The following is a 26,058-nucleotide window of genomic DNA, read 5'->3' on the forward strand; positions in this document are numbered from 1 at the left end:
CACTTCACCTACCACTGGCATAACAGAAATAGGAAGTGGCTTTCTACGTCTTTCTTTCGACTCAGACAACTCTTGGGCTGGCCTTTCTGACTGAGTTCAGCATACCACAGGCTGACCTACTTCAGAACAACTGGGTCATGATGCAACTTCAAATCAGAAAGCCCAAAATCCACTCTTCTCTGCAAGTGTTTTTGAGTCAGAAACACTTCCTTCATCTTAACCTTGGGACGGAACATTGGCTCAAGAGAGGGTTTTTCAGAACCTGTGTTGGCAGGAAGAGCCCAAGGTTCTCCAAACGAAGTCCTTCATTGTAACTGCGCTGATTTTGCTTCACATTGTCTTACAGAGTTCCTTTCAGCACTGTAGATAAATCTACACTGAAGCCTTTCAAAGCCTCTTGAATACAGACCAGTAATTTTTAGAGTATTTTAACTTTCTGCCTTTTCTGGAAGCTGCTGACATGACCAAAAATGCCCAGGGAGCAACTGCTATATAAATTATCTTTCCAGGCTGATATCATCAATACTTTTGATCTCCGTACTTAAAACCTGATTATTTCATCCTGGATGTCTCAGCATCTAATTTTTCTTTCCAGTGTAGATATTTTTGAACTCCCTACAGTGTGCATTCTTTGAAGCTGGCTTTTCATTCCTCAGAGGCTGTGTGCACTCCTTAGATACTTAAAAAATAGCAGGGCAACAATTTTGCCCCAGCAGTCTGAAAATATTCCTTCTAAAAGTATGGACTAGTTCCTTCTTTCCCTGAACTTGAAGAAAAGTTGCATTTCTCCTTAGCAGTCAAGGTTTAATGGTATGGACAGGAGCTCGGTCTGCTGTATCATCAGAACCCCTTTTATCTAGTCTCTGAGTAACAATGGAATAGCAAGTCCTTCCATTCACTCCCTCTCCACAGTTTTCCTCTTTTCTGCCTAAAGCCTCCTCAGGTAACCCTACCTGTGCTACAGCTCTGGTTCTGTTTTGTCAGAAGGACACACTTGTCACTGTGTATGAATTTTGCACCCAGGCCTGTCCTGGGTAGCACTGTGGGAAAAGCTTTGTCTGGGCAGTGTCAGCTCCTTGTCCTCACTCAGGTCAGCAGCTTTTTCTGGTGTCTGTGCAGGAGTGCAGCAAACAAAGCCATCACACCAGTGCCCGGAGAGCAGGCACAGGGCTTAAGGGATCGACAGTGACTCCACTGCTCCCTAATCCTGCGCTTACAGAAGCAAGGAAAGAGGTGAGCGCTGAGGCCTGATTTATCATCTTCCCAGTGTCATTATCACATCCTAATAACAGGTGATGACAAATTGTAAGGTGTCCGTGTTCAGATGAAGATTTAGAGGATGAAAGTGAGGGGAAAATATACTGATCAACAGGTACTGATGTCATGGAGCTTTGCAGTCTTTCCACTTCCCTCCCCTGTTTTGACTGTTTTGTTTAAATATGGCAGAAACAATTAAATGTCGTATTTCCAGCTAGTGTTAAGTAATACTGAAGGTACCAGAAAGGCTGCATTAATCTGTGCTTATGATTAATTAAATTAAGTTTTAAGGTAAGAAGCAGTGTCCATGCCATGGTTGTTTGTTCATGTCATTTATGTTCAAAGAACAGAAAAATATTTATATTATGAATTTGTAATCTGGGTCGATAATTATTATGCTAAACAAATACAAGTAGTTGTTAAGAAACTGGAGACCACCAAGATTTGCGGTTGTTCAAAAAGTTATTTTTGAATAGGGTTGGTCCAAGTAAGTCAATTCAGTTGGAAAGCTGTCTGGATCGTTTTCAATAAAAATATTTCTTATCTGCCTCAAGACTTTCCACTTACAAACAAGACAAAAGACTTAAAACAAACAAATGGGAATGAAAAACTCAGAGATCGCTTTGTCCCCCAGCCATGTCCTGAAGTAAATCTGGAATTGGCCATTGTATTTTATTTCCTGGCTTTCAAAACACCAAAGGACTGTCTTCAAAGTGAAGCTGTAGGGAGCCATATGGGTGGTTCTGGAAGTCATATATTGTTAAACACTGAGTGGGACTGTCTTGCATTGATCCATTGTCAACAATGTGGGCTATGAGACTGGCCAAATGAGAATGTGTTTACTACTTCCCCCTACTGATGCTCTACAGCCATTTCAGCATAAAGCTTCAAATTTTTTGTGCTACTAATGCATTATGTTCTAATGATTCCATGTTGGTTATCTCTTTTCAATTACATTTTTTCTTTGCTTTTTGATGAAATGCACATCTGAAGAAAGGCAGTGAAACTGATGCAGGGTCTGGAGCACAAGCCAGTGAGGAGCAGCTGAGGGAGCTGGGTTGTGTATTTGGGGACAAGGAGACTGGGGGGACATTATCACCTCCAGCTCCCTGTAAGGAGGGCATAGCGAGGCAGGGTCAGCCTCTTCTCCTGGATAACAAGTGACAGGATGAAAGGAAACGGCCTCAAGTTGTGCCAAGGGATGCTCTAGATAGGATATTAAGAACTGCTGGGGGAATGGGTGGAATCACCATTCCCGGCAGTGTCCTAAAGGCGTGTGGCCCTTGGGGACATGGTTTGGTGGTGAACAGGACGGTGCTGGGTTAATGGTTGACCTCTATTTTAGGGCCTTTTCCAGCCTTAACGATTCTGTAATTCTAAACTGTATTTTCATAGTTGTGCTTCAATCTTGAGTATCTCTTTTTAAAAATTTAAACTGATTTTATTTTAAAATTAATTAATCTTTGCCCTTTTTCCTTAGTAAGTAACTATTCACTTTCCAGAAAGCTTTCACACATTTGCTACGCGGCTAAGAGCGGCTCTTTGGCACTGTGAATTTGTTACATTTGTTTAGCGCACTCCTTTCTAGATCCGCTTCTCTGCTCTGGGTGCGCAGTCCAGAAGTCCCGACAGCTGAGTACGGGTGGTACCAGTGCAGTGCCAGCAGCTGAGTACGGGGAGTGCAGTGCCAGCACGGGGCCCGTGACTCCGCAGCCATGGCGGGCCCCGCGCCCTCAGCCCCGCGGCCGCCGCCGCGCCTGCGCCCCGGGCCGTTGCCATGGCTGCGGGCGGACGCGCGGGCCCGGGGCGGCGGCGGCGGCGATGGCGCTGAGGCGGCTCCTGCTGCGCTACTTCCCGCCGGGTGCGGAGCGGGGCGGCCGGGGGGCTCCGGGCGCTGCCGGGGCTGGGGCCGGGGCCGGGGCCGGGGCCGGGTGCGGGGCGTGCGGCGGGGCCCTGCGGGGTGTGCGGACCGCCCGGCATGGCGGGTCCCCTCAGCCCGGCGGGGGCTCCATGGCGCACCTGCTGCCGGCTGGAGCTGGTCCTACTCGCATCACAGCAAGGAGTTTAAAAAGTCACCACTGACTGTAGATGACACGGAAAAAAAAGTATTTGTGTTTTGACATGGCTGTTTAGCAAAAAAAGTTGCCGGTCTTTACAGCTACCTGAAAGGAGGCTGGAGCCGGGTGAGGGTCGGTCTCTTCTGCCAGGCAGGCAGTGAGAGGATGAGAGGACACAGCCCTGCTGTGCCAAGGGAGGTTTGGGTTGGATATTAGGAAGAAATCCTTCACAGGTACCGTGCCCAGGGAGGTGGTGGAGTCACCATCACTGAGGTGTTTAAGGACTGGTACTCATGCCCGGGTTTGGTTGACAAGGTGGTGTTCACTCATGGGTTGGACTTCATGACCTCTGAGACCTTCTCCAACCTAACAGATATTAATTCTTGGTTTTTGTCCCTGATTTATGAATTTTCTGAGCGGAGCCATGCTTTGAAAAGCAGTGCTGGCAGACTGTCATGGTTTATCCTGTACTCAGGTGACTCGATGAAATTTCAGAAGTGAAACAAGCTGGAGAAGGCCAGTTCAGGAAGTATTGGAAAAACGGGTTTTCCTTTCAAATTAAATGCTTTTCCTAGGAACTTTATAAAATGAAGAATGACACAGACGTTCATCTAAATTATCCTTTCCCACAGAAAATCAAGGAGCAGCTGAGCCCTTTATCAGCTGTTTCAAAACAGGAAGCCATGTGGTTAAGCATTTTAATACTCCAGCTCAGTGGAGGTTGCAGAAGTGCCAGAGCAAACCTGGAAATGTAAAGTGTGCTATGATTTTTGTTACATTACTGCACTCAAGCCTTTGCAAACACTAGAATAAATATAATGGGTTTTGTACAACATGTTTTCCAGGCTTCTTGGAACACGAACTAGAGCAAGTATCTTCAGGACAGCTTCTTTGAGATTACTGCTGATGAAATGATGCAAAAAGAGTTCGTTTATTTCCAAAATAGAAAAAGAAATAATATTGTTTAATATATTTTTTCATATAAGCACATCAGAGTTGTTCATCACCATGCTTACTCTCAGCGAGAGCAGCTCCAAGAACTGGAATTGGGTCTCCTGAAGTCAGTGGAACTTTATAAAAGTGGAAGTGTTGCTGTCTATAGTGTGTGTTATAAAATTCCAGAAGTCTAATCATGACCTGTTTATTACTTGTTTTTAAAGGAATTATTCTGGAATATGTAGAAGGTGGTGAGTCAAAGACCAGATCAATAGATCTGCTTGATCTTAGACCTGAGTAAGTATGATATTACTTCAGATAGCAGCACTCTTTACCTTTTCATGGCATGTTGATGTACAACTCTATTTGGCTGTATTAGACATAATTGAGATCAGCTATTATGTAGAGCCTGCTTGCTCTACTCAGCCAGCTCTGGTAGGAAGGGCTTCAGAAACATAACAAAGTGCCACCATTAAATAAAGTTGTCCAAATCCATGGAGTCTGTCAGGCAGAGAGACATGGAGTAATATGATTGTCTTAATACCAGCATTGATATGGAAGAGGCCTTGCATGTAAACTAAAATCAGTAGACAGTGTAAGCTGGATATGCAGGATGAAAAATCCCAATTTAAAAATTACTGAGTTTTGTCTACCTGGGATTGTCCAGTGCTATGGGTAAAACCTGTCAAGTCTCTTTGTGAAAGAAATTGTCTAGTGTTACTTAACAGGAGTATAAACACTGAGAGGATACCAATTTATGGGATGTAGTGGCTCCCATTTAGAAGACTGATGGAGAAAATACCCTTTAGACTTGAATAATTCCCATACTAACAGAAATGCTTGGCTTTCTTGCTAAACTGATTTTAAGAGTGATTTGTGATTGTGTTTTGGCTGCTGGGTATTGTCTAGCCTTGGTTTCTCACAGAAAGCCAGAAATCAGTAGTTATCTGATGACATGGAGAGATGATCCAGTTCCACAGACCAGCTGAGACCCCCTTGCAGGGGCTTCAGGGACATCAGTACACTGGACCACCTGGTAGTTACTGTCACAACTAAGAGTTGTAGAAACAGCCATAGATTTCTGAAACCACAGACAGAGATAAATTTAAGACTTTGCATATATGATTTGTCTTGTTACTGCTTCGTGGGCAATTTGTTTGGAATGTATAAAATTTCAGTTTAATTCAGATATTTAAACTGACAGTTTGGGACACACATCTCCTATGCCTGATCCTCCATGGAAATCATTTGAAAAGATAAATTCCTTGCCAAGCTACAATTTTTAATAGTTGAATTTTACTGTACAACTTCAGTAAGAGAGGGAAGGAAGTATAAAAACCAAGATTTATCCTTATTTCTTTAGACCTTTACAGAATGAGAAAAAGGCATAACATTTAATTGCTTACTTCAGTGTCTCTGCAAGCAAATAATATTCTTGGGTTTAAATTCATAATTATTGCCAGAGGATGGAATGTGGTGGGTTTGTGTTTGGGGTATTTCTTGAGTTTGTTTCATTCTTTTCTCATAATTAGCACAGATATTACGGCCTTAGTAGAAGAAATCCAAAAAGGAGAACCTCTCATCACAGCTTCCTGTTTGGAACATGTCATACATCTAGTACAAAGATTGCAGGAGAAGCTAGGGGAAAAACAGAATCACAAATTCTCTCTTTTTAAGGTAAGAGGCATCTTTAAAATAATTTGGGGCATTTGGTGGGGTTTAAGTTGTGATACTGTGAGTATGTTTTTACTGCTATGTATTGTGCTCTATGACTGATTTCTTGGCATATTTCAATCCTCTCTGCACTTTTACAGCAACTGAGTCTGGCCTGTAATTTCTGCCAGGAATTCCCCCAAAAAGGCTGAGAGGTACAACTGTCCCTAGACATTGTTTACATAGGCTTATGCACCAGGATGTGTTTTGGATGGAGAAATCAATCTTTTATTTGTCAAATAAATTGGGCCAGCAACGCCCATAGTTACATTTGAAGGAAACCTGTAAATAGACCCAAGTAAATTAGCTGTTGGGAAAGAACCAAAATATTTTCATACACGTATCTGCTTGTTCTTAATTTTGTGAAAATTGTGGGATTTATGCTATTATTTTATGGGGGTTTATGCTACATGCAGTTGTCATTACAAATCCTGGTTTTCATTTCTTTCTATCATTACTATTATCTTTGAATATTGATAAATTGATCTTTGGCTTACAGACAGCACTTGAAATATTATTTCAAACAAATAAGATGTTTAAGAACAATGATTACAGAGACAATTCAGAGCTCCAGGACTGAGTCTGTCAGAAGAGAATAGTTTTAATTGAATTTAATTGTGGAAATGAAACTTTCTTCCAGAGATTGCATGCTACAATCTGACATAGTTAAACGTTGTATCTTTATTGTGTCAGCAGATGGCAATGTGTAGCTGTTAAGCAATATTGGTCAGTGCTATGGTGTTTAATATTACCTTAAATTAAAAGAGAAAAAGAAGAAGTTTTGTGTTTGTTTGTTCAGCTAAAAAGCTCCCTTACATGTTTCTAGGTATCACTTTAATTCTTTTGACCAACAATACTCATCTGGGTGAATTCTGCAAAGATATATATATTTAACCTTGAAAACAGAGCTATATAGCAAGGCATCTTAAATTGAAAAAGTTTCTCTTCCAAGTTATGCTCTCAACCGAGACAATGTCTTGCTTTTCAAAAGCTTTAAAAATTGTTTGTTCATCACAGAGACTGACAAATCTTGAAATGCTTGTTCAAACTTGAGTGTAAACAAAGTATTTGTTCATTGTTGGGTGTAGTGCTGTGTCTGAGCTTCTCTATTTGGAAATAATAGAAGCAGGTAAATCCAATCAGTGCTGGCTTATTTCCTTCACTCAGCAGTGGTTAGAAGTGTGTGAAAGAACTTGTTTGATTTTTCAGTTTCATTTAAGGCTTCTAAATGAAACACGAGTACCAGGTCCTTCCGAGATACTAATAAAATATAAGAGATGGGTGGGAGTGAGTTTTTTTTTCTTTTCCCTTAAAAACATGTTCCATGTATGCGTTGTTTGGAAATGAATGATTTTTATTCCTGTTGCACTGGAGTATAATCTGAAACAAGTGTACAAACTCATCTTTTTGTTATTTCCAGTAATTGCGGTGATGGTGGTGTGTTAGGCACCCTGCAGAGAAATCAGCTTTTCTAGCAATTTCTCAGGTTTTAAACTATTCTATGGCATGGGATGCTGTAGGGATTTGCAGATTTTTATCTTAGGTACAGCTGTAGCAGATTTTGCAGAACTGAGGTATATTTTTTCTAGTATTGCTTTAGATTTTGATTATTGTATCATTTACTCAGGCAATTCTTGCTGTCTCAGAGTTCTGTGGATGAAGCAACTGCAGCACTGGGCATTGGAAGGAAAGAATTAGTCTCATGATCTGAAAATACATAAAAACCCATCTCGTTTTCCTCCCTTTTTTCATAATTTCAAAATACTTTTGTTCTTCAGAGCTGCCTGCATGTAGTCCTAAAAATGTTATGGGTAAAATTTCCATAAATTTCCATAATTATTGATTCTCATGTGCAGATGGATATTGTAGCTCTTTTAAAAAAACACAGTATTTTTGTCATTTCCACATCTTGATTGCTCATTCCTACTTCTGTAGCTGAAAGTACAACTTGTGTTGCTTTCTCTAGAGAACAGAAATTGCTGTTTCTGTAACATAAAATGCATTTTCTGTTTCTCTCTCCCTCTAAGTCTTTCACTTATCAATTGTTATATCCATTTTGATGAGTCCCTACTCTTCAGAGTAGAGGATCTATGAGCCTTTCTCATTTTCCTTTCAGAGACAGGCAGCTTGAAAAACTTGAGATAAGAAAAAGAAGTTGAAACTCTGGTAATAAGTCAGTGATTGAATCTCTCTTTTCATAAACAGTTTCTTCCTCATTCTTACACTACAGAAAAGACCTAGTGAGCCACTGGGGTATTTTTAACATCCTTTTACTTCACTTTCAGCAATTGCTGTGGTTTCCCAGTTTATGATTTTATTGCGTTTTAGACTTGAGGAGAGGGCAGCTGTAATAGGTGAAAATTGTTCAAGTGTAAACCGTGTTTTACAGTAGCCAGTTTATTCAAACACCAACCAGATTATATTTTTTTGGTTCTTTTAAAAGTATCATGGCATGGTGTCTTCCATTGCAGTATCTGAAACTATTTTCACCTCTGTTTAATAAACCTTAGTATGTGTTCTTATGGCTATGAGGTCATTCACATCAATGATCCCATACTGTCTGATAAAAGCACCTTAGAAACAATGTTAGAAGACATTGCCCTCCATAATCTAAAAAGCACATGCAAAAAATGAAATTTTGTCTTGGAATTTTGTCTTGCTGAATATCTTTGTTAGGGTTTTGCACACCTTGTCATGACCTCATAGGACAGAGCTGTAGCTTATATCTCTTCTTCCTGTTTTGTATAACAAAATCATGTTCCAGCTGGAAGCATCCCATACCCTAGAAGTCTCAAATATAACTGGATTTCTTGGTTCACTAGGTGAGGCTTAATATCAATTGGGATTTCTTTCATCAATGATCTCATAGTCATGGTCTCCTCTTTTGTTTTGCCCATTCAGCTCTGCTCTAGGGTTGCTTTGCTGGTACCAGAGAAGGTGAAGAAAATGCAAAAATGGGGGAAAAACCAGTTCGTTCAAGTAAATTATAAAATTGAAATCAATATAACATCTGCAGTGATCACCTGATAATTCATGTGGGGTTTCTTCTTCTCTAACAGGAGAAGAAAGAAATTAATCTGTTGAATATTTTGAGCCATTTTGTTTATTTAGTTAGTTCCTTTCACTGTTCCCCTTCTCTTTCAGGTGCTCAGAACACACATATTGCCTCTGACCAATGTCGCATTTAACAAATCTGGTTCCCGGTAAGTTGCTTTCAAAATCCAAGTCTATAATCATTAATTGAAGTTTTCTACTTGTAAATTAAGTGGTAAGGAAACTTCAGTGCTCTTATCTTGCTGCAAAAGGAATTCAGCTCTCCTGCTTGTAAGCAGCTTCAGGCATAATTGGGGGTTATATTTCAGGCCTCTAGGAAAACCAATGGGAGATGCAAAAAAGTAGCAGGTGAGATTCAATTTATGTAATGTTTTTCTTCCACAGCCATAGTCGGTTGACAATTACCATATTACATATTATGGCAATAAACTAAATATTGCTAAAAGCTAAATGAGTCTTTGACATAAACTCATTTGAGAGTTTCACTGTAGTGAAAGTGTAGCTTTCAAGTTAATTGGTTTCACTGTGGACATATGTCTTATCATTTTTTCCTTTATGTCTTGAAAGCAGCAGCATCCTTTCTAGTTGAAATACTACAAAGATTAGAAAAAAGGTGTTTTTATGAATAAGATGTTAAAAAGAAAGAAGAAAAGGAACCTCTATAGTCATAAATATTTTTGAAAGAAAGAGGAGACAAGTAAAATCTAACTAAAAAAATCGAACTAACTAAAATCTGTGGAAATAAATAATTTGGCAGTGCATTAGGACCACTAAGATATTTGCTGTATTGAGAAATGACTTTCTGTTTGCTTTAGCTTTATCACTGGAAGCTATGATAGAACCTGCAAACTGTGGGATACAGCATCGGGAGAGGAGCTGCGTTCACTGGAGGGACACAGAAATGTTGTCTATGCAATAGCTTTCAATAACCCCTATGGGTAAATAAAGTTCCTCTGAGATTCTTCATAATTGCTAACCATGTTATTTTGCAGATACTCTAACAAAGAATAGACTCTTTCAAATTGAAATAGTTCAACTTCTGAAATTGTAGTGTTCAGCTATAACTAATCACTGTGGGTTGACTCTCATTATTTGTACAAGAGATCCATTCAAACATGTTTTCTGCTATCATTTTTAAAAATTAAATTTAGAAATTCTAGCCACAAATTTAATTAGGTATTCAGTCTTGAAAAAAATAAGAGTCAGTTGAATATATTGAAACACAGTTTATTTCAGTAATATCTACATGACCAGATTGTGTTCTGAATGTTAATCATACTCTTTTGTCTCCATGTAGTTTTTTGTGACATGAGATATAAGCACTTAGGACAATCTGTGTTGCTTCATTTAAGGAGAAAGAAGTGGATTTCTCCATTTGCCATTACAAATGCAATATTATTTAGGACATGATTTAGAAATGTCACAGCTGTAGAGTAATTTTTGCAAAATCCACAAGGTGCTGCTGTGTGAATGTCAGATACTAATTTTTGCACCTTTTGTTTTCTCCAGTAATTGTTTGCCCTAGGTTGAAATTGCCAGCTGTTAGGTGAAGGGAATTAGATGTTAGCTACTGAAGTTTCATTGTTTGCTTCCTGAGGAAGCCGTCATGTGTGACAAAACGATTTTTTTCTGTAAAGTAAGATAAATTAATTCCTATTTTTCTGTTGAGTCACATTACTGTCAGATGTCCTATCTATTTGTCCTAACTGAACAATTCATATTTAACATCAGAAAATAAATGGTAAAATACTTGTTCTTACACTATTTGTTCCTACACACTTCATCTCTTTCTTCTGTATGAAAACTTAGGCCCTACTGTGTCAATGTCTTATATTCTGATATTATTATTTACCTTAGGAAAGCATTTAATAAAGTTCATTTATGTAGCTTGGTGAAACTAATGACAAAAATCTGTGCAAAGATCAATAACTAGACTGTTAACATAAAAGCAGAGAAGCAACATACAGCAAGACAAAAACCTGATGAGAACTTTGAACTATTTTTGTATTAAAAATGTGATAAAAAACCTTTTTCTTCTGCTAATCGTTAGGTTTTGGTACAATGCCCCTTGGTACATTTTCTGGAGCCTTCACTTTAGTCTTGCTCTATCTGCAGATGGTCACAATGCTTCCACTGACTTCAGTGGGAGCAGAGTTCAAGCTGTGAAATTTAGGTGAACTGCATTTATAATTGTTGATCAACAGATGTTATCTGATGAAATGATATAACTTCTTAGTAAATGTGTAAGTGCAGCACAACATCATCCCTAAAGCAGGTCAGTTATGGACACTCCTGTGCTAAGAGATAGGCACAGTAGCTCTCTTAGAAACTCAGAGTGTCTGCTAATTCTTTGCCTTGCTGTAACTTGTGCTAGTGAAATCCAAAGTACATGGGAGCTCCCAAGGCTGGGTGTTTCTCTGGAGTCAGAAAGTTTTTCTACATAAAAATGATAAGATTTTTTTTCTATTTAGTGACAAGATTGCTACTGGATCTTTTGATAAAACCTGCAAAGTGTGGAGTACAGAAACAGGGCAATGTTATCATACCTTCAGAGGACATAGTGCAGAAATAGTGAGTAGTGATGGATGTTTCTTATTCCTTTATGTTTCCTCACACCATTGTTGATGACTGTGAGTTCCAACTCCCTGTGAGCTCCCACTGGAAGGCACAGTTATTGTGGCACATCTATTCATACATCCAGGTCTTGTTAATATTTCTGCACTGCAAGGAAAGATAGTGTGACAGTTCTTGAGATAGAATAAACCCTCATACAGAGTTTGAAATAATATTTTTATTTTTACTTTGTTCCTATTTCCTTTGCTTGCTAAACGTTAAAACATTGAAAAATACCGTAGCAATTGGAATTTTCAGTTTATTGCACATACTTTTTGTTTGATTACATATCACATGTTTTTCTAGCTATCTTGCATTGCCTGTCATATTTGCAGAACTAAATACACAAGAATATCATTGCTTGTGTTGTTGTCTTTCACACAGAGATCTGTACTTCATGTACAGAACCGATTGGAGCTGTAGAGGAATGAATTTCTGAAATGTAAAGTGTGTTAACTGGGAATATGTGGGATGCTAAAATGTCAAAGATCTGTGAAATTAAAGCAGTTTAAGCTTAGAAATGCTTAGTTTCCTCTCCCATGCACTAGGACTCCTATCAGCAACAGCAAGTACCTTGATACAAATTTCAGTTTAAAAGATCCAGCCAAACACATTAAAACTCTGAATTTCAATGATGAATGGTTTCTTTTTTATTTTAAAAAATAGCTATACAATCACTGTTCAAAGAAATATTGCTGAAAACTCTTTCTGAAAAAAAATTAATTTAATTGTAGATTGAGAGGCCTTAACTAGAGCAAGAAAATGGTGCTTTACCATTGGAATTTGGGGTTTGTTTCAGTATATTTTTGATTCTCTGGATACTCTGAGTTACCCTTTAAAATGGAGAACATATCTGCTTATTGAGAAAGGCTGCAGTGATTTTGGTTCCACAAATCAGGTAAATGTTTAAAGGCCTCTCCATTTTTTCTGACTTCTTAGGGGTTAGATTAGATCCAGAGTGTTGTAAGTTGTGCTGACAAGTAATTAGAAGATAATTGCCAGCAGGAAATGATGTGTTTCTCTGAATCAGACCTGTTTCTGAAAGGCCATTATTGCATCTGATACATTGCTGGCAAGAGCATGCCCAGAGTTTCTTAGGATGAAAAAACAGCTACTGTTTTCCTTTTTTCATGGCATTCTGCTGTTCTTTATTTGCACAGCAATCACACTGATTAATTAGAGAGAATGGGAGGATGACTACATGATTTTTTTTAATGTGAAAAAGAAATTAAAGTAGTTGTTGAGCTTTTGTTATTACTTTTTCTTAAATATGATATTGTGGCAATACCCTTGGCAAATGACATTGATAATGACACCTGATAGGGTAAGAGTGCACAGAATGTGTTTATGGGTTCACAGAACTGTTTGGATGATCTTTGCCCCAGTCTCATCAAGCAACAGAGAAAACCTACCAAATGATAGTGCTAGGGAGGGCAGTCAGACTGGACAGTAATTGGAGGATTTCAAAGAGAATTTTGAAACAAAGAAAACAAAGCATGTTCTTGCAAGGAGTCCAGTTGGTTTGAGTGCTTATCCAGTTATGTGGTAAGGATTTCTTGCTGTTCTGGTGAGCTGTTGGAAGCATTCTGCAAGTTTTCTGTATGCCATAGAATATTATCAGATCTTCGTCTTATTTAAAAATTTTAATCCTCATCCTTGTTTTATTTTTTTTTTAGTAAATATATATAATAGACTCCTTTAAACTTTTTCTATCCAATGTTTCTTGCTACAGGTATGTTTATCATTTAATCCTCAGAGCACACTGTTGGCAACTGGAAGCATGGATACCACTGCCAAATTATGGGATCTAGAGAAAGGAGAAGAAGTAGCCACTTTAAATGTATGTTTGCATTCCTTATGTTTTCAGAGGTGTTCCTTGCTGTCTTAGTTTTCCAGCTGAGATAAATAGCAGTGTAAACATTTCAGCTGTTTCAAAACTTGCAGTCTCTTTTACCAGGTGATCCCATAGTGACTGCAGTTACAAAACAGAAACGGAAAACTTGAGGGGAATGAAAAAGCAGTGGTATTTTATCAGTCCCATTTATCAAAAGACAGATTTTCTCATTGCAGTGACATTACTGCCATAGATTAGAATCCCTTCCATCACTTCTAAAACCTGCTGCTCTACTGTCATCTGTCCTTCTCTGTATGGAGGAGGTAACCATGAGCAGAGGACAGTCATCCAGTTACCCCTGGACTGCCATCTCTCTTTGCTCTGCATGGCTTGCTGGCGTTCCCCAGGGTCACATTGGCCTCTGCTGCTTCAATGCATTTCTCTCACATAAATCCTAAGTCATAGGTAGTGAAGCTTCCTGCTTAAATGGTGTGCCTGAGTTTTTGCACTTTTTGGGATATTGACTATTCCATGGTTGAGTAGATTGTTCTGTCAAGTTGTGATATACTGGACAAGACAGTAAATAAAATAGTGATGAGTTATGGAAGGATTATGCTGCTGAAAAAAGACTATGTATTATACTATATTAGTGGAAAAGTAACAATTTGTATTCTCATACTCCTTTTAAAAACTTCTCAGGGGCACTCAGCAGAAGTTATTTCTCTGTCTTTCAATACCACTGGAGACAGGATCATCACTGGCTCCTTTGACCATACAGTAGGAGTATGGGATGTTGGCACTGGCAGGTACTAAAGCACTAATAAATATAATTTTACTTTGCATGATTTCGTGACAAATTAAGTAGAAAACGTTGAGCTACGCCTTACAGAGCTTGTATTTAATTTAGAGTATATGTTCCTTCGTTTTGTAATTTGTTACTCCTGTTCTCTTTGTTCTTTTGAAAAGGAATGCTGCTCATGAAATGCTTTTGTTTGTATTCTTTGTTTTAAATTTCTATCTTATGAGCACTAAAGAGGCAGAAAGGGTGGACAGATCCTGTGCTTGTTCCTGGTGAATTCTCCAAACAGGAATATATTTTAGCAACATGGAAACTCATGACTTGCAAGATGTCTGGGATTTCTAGACTGTTTAAGTAGAAAGTGTATTTTATGTTATAGAAAATTATTCTGGTTATATTATTTTTAAAAATTATAGACAACGTATTTTTCCTTCTCACCATCCTTTGTCAATGTAAATTTAAAATATGTTCTCCTTTGACTGTAGAGAACAAAATCTCTTGATTAAGAAGCCAACAAATAATAATGCAACAGGTAAATATAAATATTTTACAGGTAATATAAATTATACAGGTAATATAAATATTTTATATACTGACAAATCCACTTGTTTTTTCAGTGGGAAACTCAGTGTAAGTTAAATAATAAAATGATCACCCTGGTTACTGACAAAGTAATTTATGAAGATAACCATTCTATTTTGTTTACAGGGGTTGTACCTCTTTTTTCTTGGGAGAGCAAGGGGATTATCTCTGAAATTTATACATAAAAGGAGAGTGTGTGTATAGTGATACCTTGGGATATTAGACAATATATATGAAAGTGAGACTAAGTGTGTGATTTATAAGTAGTGTACACATAATGTTTCGTTTAAGGCTTGATCCTGTAATCTTTGAGCTTATTCGACACCAGCACTCATCCTGCAAATCGACCTTTGAATTCAACTTCCTTCAGCCTGATGTTCTTTTTTTGTTTGAAAACAACTTTTTCCAGTCTGAGCCTACAGTGAAATCAAAGTCTGGGGATTTTCATGTTGCATCTTTTTTCTAGGAAATCAATATGGACTTCACATCAGGAATATGAAGGAGATTCTCACTGGTGGTGAGAATCACCTCTCTCTGGTGATTAGCTAGTGGGCAATAGAATTGTTCCAAGACCAGCAGTCAGCCTTGCAGATGGCCCTTGGGCATGAATACATTTAGGAATCATGGGAAGTTGCAGTCAGAAAGACAATGAGCAAATCATAATTTGCTGTCGACAGGTTCAGGTAGATTTGCAAAAATCTTATAGGTGAGGCTTTGTGTGCTTGTTTTTCACCATGTGAATTACATGAGGTGTACAGCTTTCCAAATTTGAGTTTCTTCTGATTTTGCTGGCTGGCCCTGCTGAGCACATGTGTTCCTGAGTTTTATTCTGAGTAGGTGTCCTGAACTGCCCTGAGGGAAGTTGATGTAGGGACAAGAAATCTGAACAAAGTTCGAGATTTTCTTCATAAAATACTATGATTAAAAAGAAAAACAGCGTGAAGGGGGAAACACACTTTTGTAATCCAGGTCTGTATTTCCATGGCAGATACAGTCTGTTGTAGTTCAGTTAAGGTGTCTGCAGAGCTTCATTTGGCAAATCAACAGCCTGATCCTGTATCTTGGGTTGGGGTGCTGAGACACAGGCAGTTTCTCATTTGCAATGATACTCAAATAGTAGAGCATCCATAGATCAACTTTCACTTGGAAACTGAAGGCTTAGGAAATACTGTCATGACTCAAGCTGATTGCTTTTAATAAATAACTTAAATGAAATTTTTTAATGGAGCTTCATAAGCCTCTCTTCTGTGTTCTTTCTGTGTATCTGATAATGGTTTCTGCGAGATGTTCTCCACATTATTATTTATTCTGTTTATTGATCAGATTTTTATGTCAAAGCTTGACATAAAAGTATACTGCCTTTTTGTAAAGTGGAAGTCTAAGCTCTCTGAATTTAAATAAAAACTTTTTTCTAGGTATTACTAGGTATTTTGGGCATTAGGTATTACAGTAACAGTAGTCTTGAAGGCCAAATAATTTGTTTATAAAATTAAGTTTCCCTCTGTTATCTGCTTGATTATTTTTGGTTTTACTGTAAAAAATTCTAAACAATTACAACAGTGTAGACCTCACAGTGTTAGGAAGTAAAGGGAGTAATTCTGTAAAATGCTAAGAACATAATCAAGTTTCTGTTATTATAAACAAATAGCAAATTCAAATGCTCAGGAAACTTTCTTTGCTATTCATTTAGCACATATTACTCTTATATATCTTGTGCAATGCATAAAAACATTTCAGTCACCTAAACTCATTTAGTTGTTTTTCTAGTGTAGTTTATCTGTTATTTACAGTCTGCTTCTATTAATAATGCAGTGATATTAGCATTGTGATGATAACCCAATTTGCTAATCCTTTAATACATATATATCTCAATTAATCTTTTTTAGGCTTTGTTGCATTATAGGCCATTAATTAATAGGAAGCAATATTGGCTAATTATAACCTCTCTACTCGGATAAAGCTGAAGAATTTAATGGGACTTGTATTGCCAGTCTTGTGAAACAGGACGTTCAGGATTAATGAGGATTAGAAATCATATTTCAGTTGGGCTGTCATTTGCCTGTTATGTGGGAACATGCTCACATTAAGTACCTGATTAACTTCCATTTGATCTTCAGTGGATTTTATAAAAGGTTTAGATTATATGGAGTTTTAAAGATGTACTGTTTACAGTTCATTGAAGTAGGATAATGGAAGAGTAATGTGGAAAAACATGCTGTATATGCTTTGCATGTAGATGAATACAAGGAATCTGTTGCTGGTACTGAAAATCATTGCATTTCACTGGAAATACATTCACTAAAATATTTCTGAAAGAGAAGGGAGGAATTTTCCATTTTATTCCTTACTGCCTCTTTTTGCCAAAGATAGAAATGCAATTGCTGTGGTACTAGAATCGTAAATGAGCTGCACCACTCCATTTAATTGCTTCATTGGTGAAGACTTGACACCTTAACTATACCATTTTCTAAACTTATAATTTATATGTGTATATAAAAATACACACTGTAAGTTCAAATGATTATTTAAATTTTTTTTTGTAGATTGTTACATACTTTAATAGGCCACCGAGGAGAGATTAGCAGTGCCCAGTTCAACTGGGACTGTTCTCTCATTGTCACTGGATCAATGGACAAAACATGCATGGTAAGCTGCTTGAGTAGGTAGTGAATACAGCTATTTGACATATGAAATGTAGCTTTTTTTAATTGAGGAGCATTATTTTAAAGCAGTACATATAATGAATTAGAGAATTTAAAACTAAATGTAAAGCCTATAATATTAGTAATTTCAGTGAAGTCTAGTTAAGTCTTGTTTAATCAATACACAGAACTAAAAAATGTATAGGACCTCATTAAACTAGCTAAAGAGTGACAAAATCATTATTGATTTGTATTCAGCTTTCATGTTATTACCTGTCAGTCATCAGGAAGGGCCTCTACTAGCTGCTTTCTCAATCAACTAGATGTCTATAAAGTAAATGAGTCCAGAGCAGCAATGCAGTGCTGTTTGTGTGTGCAGCTGTGGAATGCTGTGACAGGGACACACATAGCCACGCTGGCAGGGCACAGCAAGGAGGTGCTGGACGTGTGCTTTGACTACACTGGGCAGCGCATTGCAACAGCCTCGGCTGATGGTGAGTGAGGGGCTGCCACTGCTGGGGGAGCTGCAGCATCAAACACCTTTGTCCTTTCCCTTTGGTTCTGCTGTCCGTGGAGCTTGATGGAAGAGGAGGGCTTGATTCAAAACTGCAGATCAAGCAATGTTGCATTACAGAAATTGAGTATTAAACTTTAAAAGTTTTCTCTAGTGACAAAGTTATTTTCATACTTCAATACTCCAACTCATACTTCATACTCATACTTCAACTCAAAATCTTTCTCCTTTAACTTCAAACTTGGAAGGGAATATTTCACTTGTAGCTGGAAATACATTTTAAATGTGTACGTAAATAGCTTTTGAAGGGTTTGATTTGGTGGCTTAGATGTAAGCTTAAATGAAAAATGTAGTTGGAATTTTACAGCTGGATTTGCTAGCAGGCTTTTCTAATGCACAGCAAGAGAATACACAATAAAGAAGTAGTGAAAGAAGCAATTTTGTTTTTTTATTGGTATGCAGAAGTTTTGCGTGTTTATTATTTGTCTAGGAATCACAATAAATAGTTTTCTGTATTCACTTGCCCAGTTATTCATATTATACTTCATAATGACAACACTGTATTAGTTTTAGATAGACAGTTCTGGAAGCAAGATACCAGACTGGATGGAGAAGACTATTTGGATCTATTTTCCTGTAGTTGCTATATTAAGACAAAAGACAATGTTAAAAGTTTCCTGATATTTAATAAAAATCTTATTAAATATAATGAATAGATTATTAAATAAAATGAATATCTGAAATATAAAGAAAGCTTCCTAAATATATTGTACATGCATTCTGAAATAACAGGCTTCAGTAAGCTGTGTTCTATGCGGACCTTTGTGTTCATATTTTAGGAATTTTCCAGGAGAATCCATTTCTGGTCAGGAAAGGAAGTCAGTCTTTTCCAACCAGATTGCAGATTCTTTTTAACATACTTTACCCTTGGAGGAAACTCTGTGAAGTTTGCCTTCTACTTCTTCCAAAATTGAACCTGAGGATGAGTTCCTTCTGACCTTACTGAAATGTTCTTACTGAAATGGGTGTTTAAGCATAACAATCACATATGGGTCCTACTGCAACAGGGTCAGCAAGAGTCTATAATGCAGGAACAAAACAGTGCATTGCAAAGCTGGAAGGGCATGAAGATGAAATTTCAAAGGTAAGTTGTGTGTGGTTTGCACCTTTTTAAATTTGATTATATGTGACATCCAATCCACCACTTATTCCATGATGCAGGAGTACTGTTAATCATTGTACCACTGCATTCTTTAATATTAAGAATGATAGGTCTGGCTAAGAAGTTAACCTTACTAAAAGGACATTCCTTTTGGCTAAGGGCTATCAGTGATAGTTTACCAATTCCACCCTTCTGAGCTAAGGCAATACTGAGCGTGCTACTCCTATGGCTTCCAAGAGCCACCTCTCTGTATTGTCATGTCATTAGATTTGATTCCTTAGAATGGTGCCAGCTCCTTAAGTCCATCCCTCCAAGGGGTGGACACCTGGCTTTGTTGCCATTGAAATGACCGGTTTTCCTTTTCCTGAAGCAGTTTATCAGTTGGGTCTGCACACCCCCTTGGTAAAGAACAGGAGAGCAGAGAGAGGGAGATGCTCTCTGAGTGTTCTTTCAGTGTGATCATTGTTAACAGAGCTCCTGGTCTGACCTGTCCTGAACTGTGCCTGTGTTATTCTGCCGTTGGAGTCCCACATTCTCTGACAGAAATAAGCATCAGGTTTTTAATCTCTTGTTGACATCTTAAAGCTTTTACCATCGCCCCTATTCCTTGCTGCTACCAGATATGCTCCTCTTTACTCTTTGTTATTTCTCTGCATACCTGATTTATGGAATGGAACAGAAAAACCATATTTCTGTGGAAAAATACATGGAGAATCTTATTTTCAAAAGTGCATAAGGGATTTGGAAATGCAAAGCCTGTTTCAAGAATCGCTTGGTCATGAGGAGTGTTCTCATGTGCTTTGCTTATCTGGCTCAATTTTGAACACCAAGGTTCTGTTCCAAATACATAGTTGCTTCCAACATGGTTTGTATTTTTCAAACTTTGTTATTTATTGTTTCAGCTTTTCATTCTTTCAGATAAATAATCTCCCTAGCTTCCAAGCTAGTGTGCTATGTTTGTGCTGCTATTTTGATGTATTTTGACATTGAAATATTAATATTTTCAATCTAGGATGGTTCTTAACAAAACTTAAATGCTTTCATTTTATTGATTTGTCTATATAATCATTTTGCTGAGAGAATGGTAAGTTCAGAAGGATTGGTCTTTCCTCAGTTACTGAAGTCACTGCAGTATCTCACACTCAGTGTAGACCTACTGAGGACGGTCTGAACCCCTGGTGCCAAGAGGGTGGGTTAGAGACAGCTGCCATCAGGGCCTTAGTACCAGCATCATTTCGGTGCTGGAGGACTGAATCTGCTCCTCTGGGAGCATGTGGAAAAGGCCATGTATTTCTGCAGATATTCTATGGAGATGTGACCACCTAGGAATGCTGTTACTTGGAAATTGGATTTCTGGGGAGCAGACATTTTGCCCTCAGTGATTAAGCAATTTTGAATTATATAATAAACTGGTATTGTCCAGTTAGTGCTTGAAAATGTACCTGATTATCTGGAAATCCATGCAGTTAATGGCAGTGAGTGTTTAACAAATATGAAGACTTGCTATAAAAGTAATTGTTTCCAGTGCAGATTCTGATACTACAGAGATGTATGTTATTTAATGAAGAACTCTATAAAATATGTATAAATTATACATTGGAATAATTATAACATTTAAATAAAGCTGCTACTTTTGCTACCAATTCTGATTTTGGTGGTTGATATTTGGAAGTTATGATTCTTTAGTAAGGTCACGGTATAGAAGACCTTTGTAAATACACAAAGTTTTCAGCCACAGAAGTTTGCCAGCATGACTCTAGTGGAATACTACCCTTGATTTTAACTAAAAAACTGAATGCTAGAGTTGCTGCTTTCTGTTTTCGTCTTTCAATCACCTTGTTACACTTCTTTCTCTAGGCATACTGACTTGCTAAGTAACATAAACTCATTTCTGTATTTTTAAAGGTGTGTTTCAACCCTAAAGGCAATTGCATACTAACAGCCAGTTCTGATAAAACAGCTCGGCTCTGGGATGCTGCTACTGGACACTGCCTTCAGATATTAGAGGGTCATGCTGATGAGATCTTCTCTTGTGCTTTTAACTACAAAGGTGATACAATCATCACAGGTAACTAATATATTCTGGTTTTTTGGTTGGTTTTTTGGTTGTTTTTTTTTTTTTTTTTTTTTTTTTTTTTTTTTTTGAGAGAGACATCTGGAATCTTGCTAGGGCAAAAGAAAAATAGTCTGAAAACTTTCCTGGGGCCAAATGCAGGTACCAGCAGTGACTTACAATATAGTCAAGAAAATCTGGAACTTCACTTTAGAACTGAAATTTAAGAGAAGGTGGCCATGAACAAATTTGTGCAAAGGCATTGGCATGCCCTCCCATCTCTCCAGCGGGCACATACCAGCACCAGAGCAGTGACAAGCCATTTTCTCACAATGCATTGCTATGAGGAAGGTGTGAATGAACAAAGGCAAGGGTTTCTAAATGGGAGCACTTCTTTTGTGGATTTGGTACTGAACTCTGATCAGGTTTCCTTTATTTCAGTCTGCTGCCTGTTGCTAGAGAAAAAAGTATTTATGGGTACACTTCTGGGTACACTGTTGATGTAGGTATTAACAAAAATGGATAGACTGTGTGATATACCTAAATGATTCCTTCACAATGTGTGTTTATTACTAGGGAGCAAGGATAACTCCTGTAGAATCTGGCACTGACAAGAAAAGGAAGGATCCAGTTTAATGTATGCCAGCCTACTTTGTGAGTTTCAGAGTCAATAAACTCAGCCTTTCAGATCTGTTTTCTTTTGCTCTTTGTTCACCCTCTGTTGAAGTAGAACAGTTATCTAGATTTGATAGGTTTGACTTAGAAATGGCATTGCAGAACTGCAGAAGTTGGAAAGGACCCCTGGACATCACCGAGTACAACAGCCTGCCCTGCTCAGAGCCCTGCCATCCAAGCAGGCTGCCCAGGACTGATGTGGGTTTGAGTGTCTCCAAGGATGAAGACTCCATAGTTTCTCTACACAACCTGCTTAATATTTGATCACTTGCATAGTAAAGAAGAGAAGTAGGGTTTTTTCCCCTCTTACATTTAAATGGAATAGTTCCTTATATTTCAATTAGTGCATGTTGCCTGTTCACTGAGTAGCACTGAGAAGAATCTGGTCTGTTATTTCAGTCACCAGAGAGAAATCACGATTAGTGAGAATGAATGCATAGGACAGCTCAATTTCTTTATGTGTAATTTTTAACTTGTAACTTTTTATATAAAAAAACAATACAGCATTGTAGTAGTCTCAGTTGTGAAAGGAGTGTTGGCATGCACTTGCTTTGAGGACTTTTGTATTAGTTTTTGTGTGTGTGTAATAAAATATTGAATTAAAATGCTAGTTTGGCTTTTTGTAATACAATGCCCCATTTATATTTCTGGAGAAAACCAGCAGCCATTTTACGAGCTATTAGCTATCGTATGCATGCTGCAGTTAAATTCCCCTCTCACGCTTGCCCACTTCTTTCCATTCAGTCCATTCCTTTCTGCTTAGTCCTCATTGTCATGTTTTGAACTGAGGTAAAAAAAAACCAAATCAGTGATGAATTAAACTTGGAATCCTGGCCCAGTGATTAAGTCCAGCATGAAGAAACTCTGCTTACCAAAAGATTGGAAGCCAAGGATCCTGACATAAACTGAGAAGTGGATGAGAAACTCCTGCAAGTTATTTAGCAGCATTCAATGAGCTTTTAGCCAGGCTTACATCCCAGAGAAATTTCCAATAGATTTCACCTATGCAGAGCTCATTCCATTTCCTGAGAGCACCTGGAAATGTAGTTGCTCTTTGCAGGCATAGTGAAGGATAGAACTGACTCATCTTCTCCAGCAGACTTGAAAGAAGGATGAAGAGGCAATGAGGGAAAAAGTAAGTGTACTGCAGAGAATGAACTTGGAGATATTTTGTTTATATTCTATATCTCTGGGTTGTGGAATTTTCTAAGTGTTGTTAAATTTAGTAGAAAGTTACTAAAGCTGATGTGTTGTGACTACCTCTGAGTGCTTGCCAGCACCCTTGTGTGTAAATGAAGAAACAAAAGTGTCTGTCATCACTTGGCAGATTTCCTCGTTATTTCAAGTAGTGCTATGCTGTGGGAGAAGTGAGCAGAGAATTGCAGATAATTTTAAAAATGAACTTTTACCAGTTGGCAAAGTGGCTGACACAAATATCTCTGTAATGCCTGTGGTGCTTCCTGGGTTTTTGTGCAAAACCTTCAGATGTCCAAAATGTATGTCAGTAAGTTGGAATTGAAAGGGCCAGGAAGGGCAGTGCTGTTACATGTTGGTTTAGAATTGCCCAATGTCCCTACATTAATGGGCACCTGTGACCTGGGAGATTTCCAGCTGATGTATACAACTACTGCTATATAGTTAAAAACTGAAATTTGACTTGCTGTGAACTATCAAAAAGTAGAAAATATTCTTTGGACTGTGAGTAGGAACAAGATTCTCCCCCCAACCCCTTAATCTTTTAATTTGGTTTTCTTCCTGTTGCCTCTTCATTTATGATTTTTTTCTTATACTATGCTAGTGAATCAGATGTCTGTAATAGCTTTTGGCTTCAAGCTCTCGTCCTATTTTTGCAAGAAATTGTGAGTTGAGGTTCCATAGAGTAAGCATTGAACTGGCAGACCATCTGGGTTCTATTTCTCATTTTTCCTAGATTAAGTGTGTAGAGCTGCTTTTCAGGCTAAGTTATCTAAGTTTCTGGCTCACATGTGAAATATTTTCACATCTGGTGTGGTTCCAGCACTGCTGCAAAGGGTGCTGGCTTGGTGCCTTCTAGGAGCTTCAGCAGTACTCCGGATACTCTCTGTGAATGCTTTGATGTTAGGTTCTCTGCACCTTGGTTTACCCATATGTGGATTTAATAAATTATGGAGACATACATTAGGAATGTATCACATAAATGTAGCTTCCTGGAACCATTCTGTGGGTTTGGCAGCAGCTTTATCCCTTTGATTCCACTTTAGTCCCTCAGCCAAAATGGTGAATGTGTATGTTCTACCTCTATTACCTGGCACTTTTAAAATCTGCATACCTTATACTATGCAAGTGCTACTTTAGTCACTGTGTGGTTGGAGTGAGATGTAGCTTTCAACATTACCCTGAAATGCTGACAAACTTGGCTTCCTGTGACTTTATTGAAAAGGGTTACTTCAGGAGAGCCCTGAAGTGCTTTAGTAAGGCTTGTCACTGTAGAAATCATATTTCCTGTATTCTTTCTGTCCTTTAGACCTTTGAAATCCTTTCAGGATAAACCTCTGTTCTGTTTTTCTGGGAAAAGTTTGTGTCATGTTACTGCTCAAGGACAGAACATACATTTCACAAGGATGGGGATTTCCATGTAAGCACATGATGTGTACTTGGACTTGGGACGTGTAAGATTCAAATTCTTCCTGAATAGGTGATGACAGTAATACTCACACCCACTCATGTTTTAAAGGTGGCATTTTGTGAGAATTTTTTTTTTTTGTCTCCTTCAGTGGAATCACTCACATTTCCTGGGTAGTTAGCAAAAGGATGTAGAAATATATCCTGCTCCTATTTTCCAGTTTGCTGCACTTTACTATCTAATTCTCAGCTGAAGCTGGGAGGAGGATGCCGCCAGCCCTGTCTTCACTGCAAATTGTTTTAATTAGTTTGATAGTCCAGCTGTCTAATATAACTGTCTGTCCTGCTAAATGCTGCACAGCAAGTTGCCTTCTGAGGGCCTGTTCCTTGTGATGATTGGGTTTAGAGTGGACTGGGAAAACTAAAATAGTGGTGGTGTAGGTTTGTTCATATGTGGTGAAGGCTTAGGAACAGTTTTGACTCAAATTCTTAAATGGGCTAGTATGGATGTGCCTTCCTTCTGAGCCGCAATTTGTTTTAAGTAGGTCATGTGGGTTCTTTATTTCAATGGACTGGTGGGTTTTTTCTCCTGTGTTATTTTGAAAAGTTCAGGATTCACAGTGACATTGCTGTCATGCTCTGCATGAAACAGGGCAAGAGCAACTGTAAAACTGGCCTCTTCTGAAAAGTTATCTACTGAATTTAACAGGTGACTATTTTTATCACAGACCATAAATGGTTAATTTACTTGAAGATAACAAAATTCTTCAGAGGTATATATAGAAACAAAACTGAGGTATAGTAACCTCAACATTACACAAACACAACATTAAAAATGAAGTTTTAAAAGATCTAATTCAAATACAGTAGCATTGCCTTTTGAAGAGTAGCAGATCTACATTTCTTCATTATATGGGTGGTAGAATCAACCCTGAAGCCACCTCCAGGAAGGGGAGCACTGCAGCCCAGGCTGCTGCTCCCATGGGGGGGCCTCTGACAACCAGGGCACCCCGAGACATCTTCTGCAAGAACTCTCCAGCTCCTACTCAAACCTCTGTACAGGTCCTGCATCTTCTCATTTGATAACTTCTCATCTCTTTTTGTTTGCTTTGAATCTGGCTCATATGATTTTAATTTGTTATATCCTAGTTTTTATCCAGAAAGATAGTGAGCATCCACCCTCGATGTTGCTAAAAACCTGCATCGTGCTCATGTACAGGGAGATTTTTACCCACAGCTGTGTGTTGTTCTCATTTAGGTGTATTTAATACCCACTTTTAAAAACTGAAAAGTATTAAGAATGGGCAAGTGCTTTTCTGATCTTTTCAGTGAAGTAATCGTTTCCTTTTCTGTGTAGAAGTACCTGTGGTATCTAGGCAATATTGCAGTAAAAGCCCCTGCGAGCTCACACAAGGAGAGGAAACTCTGAACTTCTGTCTCCCCACTCTCCTGCTCGCTTTTGCAGGTCCTGAAAGCAGCCAGAGTGACCACTAATTGAGGTTTGTACATTGGGAGTTCTTCTAGGCAATCAGGGTATCATTTCTCTTTATTTTGTTGTGATACTAA

The 26,058-nt window shown here is 38.2% G+C and overlaps 1 protein-coding gene across 3 annotated transcripts; it reads left to right on the forward strand.

Annotated features, from left to right (window-relative positions):
• Nucleotides 1–3,024: 3,024 nt before the first annotated feature.
• DAW1 (dynein assembly factor with WD repeats 1) lies at nucleotides 3,025–22,496 on the forward strand. 3 transcript variants are annotated; one of them, XM_088170760.1, is made up of 14 exons: nucleotides 3,029–3,118; nucleotides 4,475–4,547; nucleotides 5,783–5,927; nucleotides 9,108–9,166; nucleotides 9,833–9,955; nucleotides 11,489–11,588; nucleotides 13,363–13,470; nucleotides 14,164–14,270; nucleotides 17,389–17,491; nucleotides 17,867–17,981; nucleotides 19,069–19,145; nucleotides 21,069–21,231; nucleotides 21,793–21,870; nucleotides 21,994–22,496. In XM_088170760.1, the coding sequence occupies exons 1-13, from the start codon at nucleotides 3,079–3,081 to the stop codon at nucleotides 21,825–21,827; spliced, it is 1,248 nt and encodes a 415-aa protein (XP_088026886.1). In that variant the 5' UTR covers nucleotides 3,029–3,078; the 3' UTR covers nucleotides 21,828–21,870; nucleotides 21,994–22,496. The 3 variants fall into 3 exon arrangements, with proteins under 3 accessions (XP_014733347.1, XP_088026886.1, XP_088026887.1); XM_014877861.2 differs by having other exon boundaries at nucleotides 3,025–3,118; nucleotides 21,793–22,496; XM_088170761.1 differs by lacking the exons at nucleotides 21,069–21,231; nucleotides 21,793–21,870; nucleotides 21,994–22,496 and adding an exon at nucleotides 19,843–20,028.
• The last annotated feature ends 3,562 nt before the right edge of the window (nucleotides 22,497–26,058 follow it).

This window comes from Sturnus vulgaris, chromosome 10 (genome assembly GCF_052056855.1).
Source record: "Sturnus vulgaris isolate bStuVul1 chromosome 10, bStuVul1.hap1, whole genome shotgun sequence".
Classification (NCBI taxonomy): Eukaryota; Metazoa; Chordata; class Aves; order Passeriformes; family Sturnidae; genus Sturnus; species Sturnus vulgaris.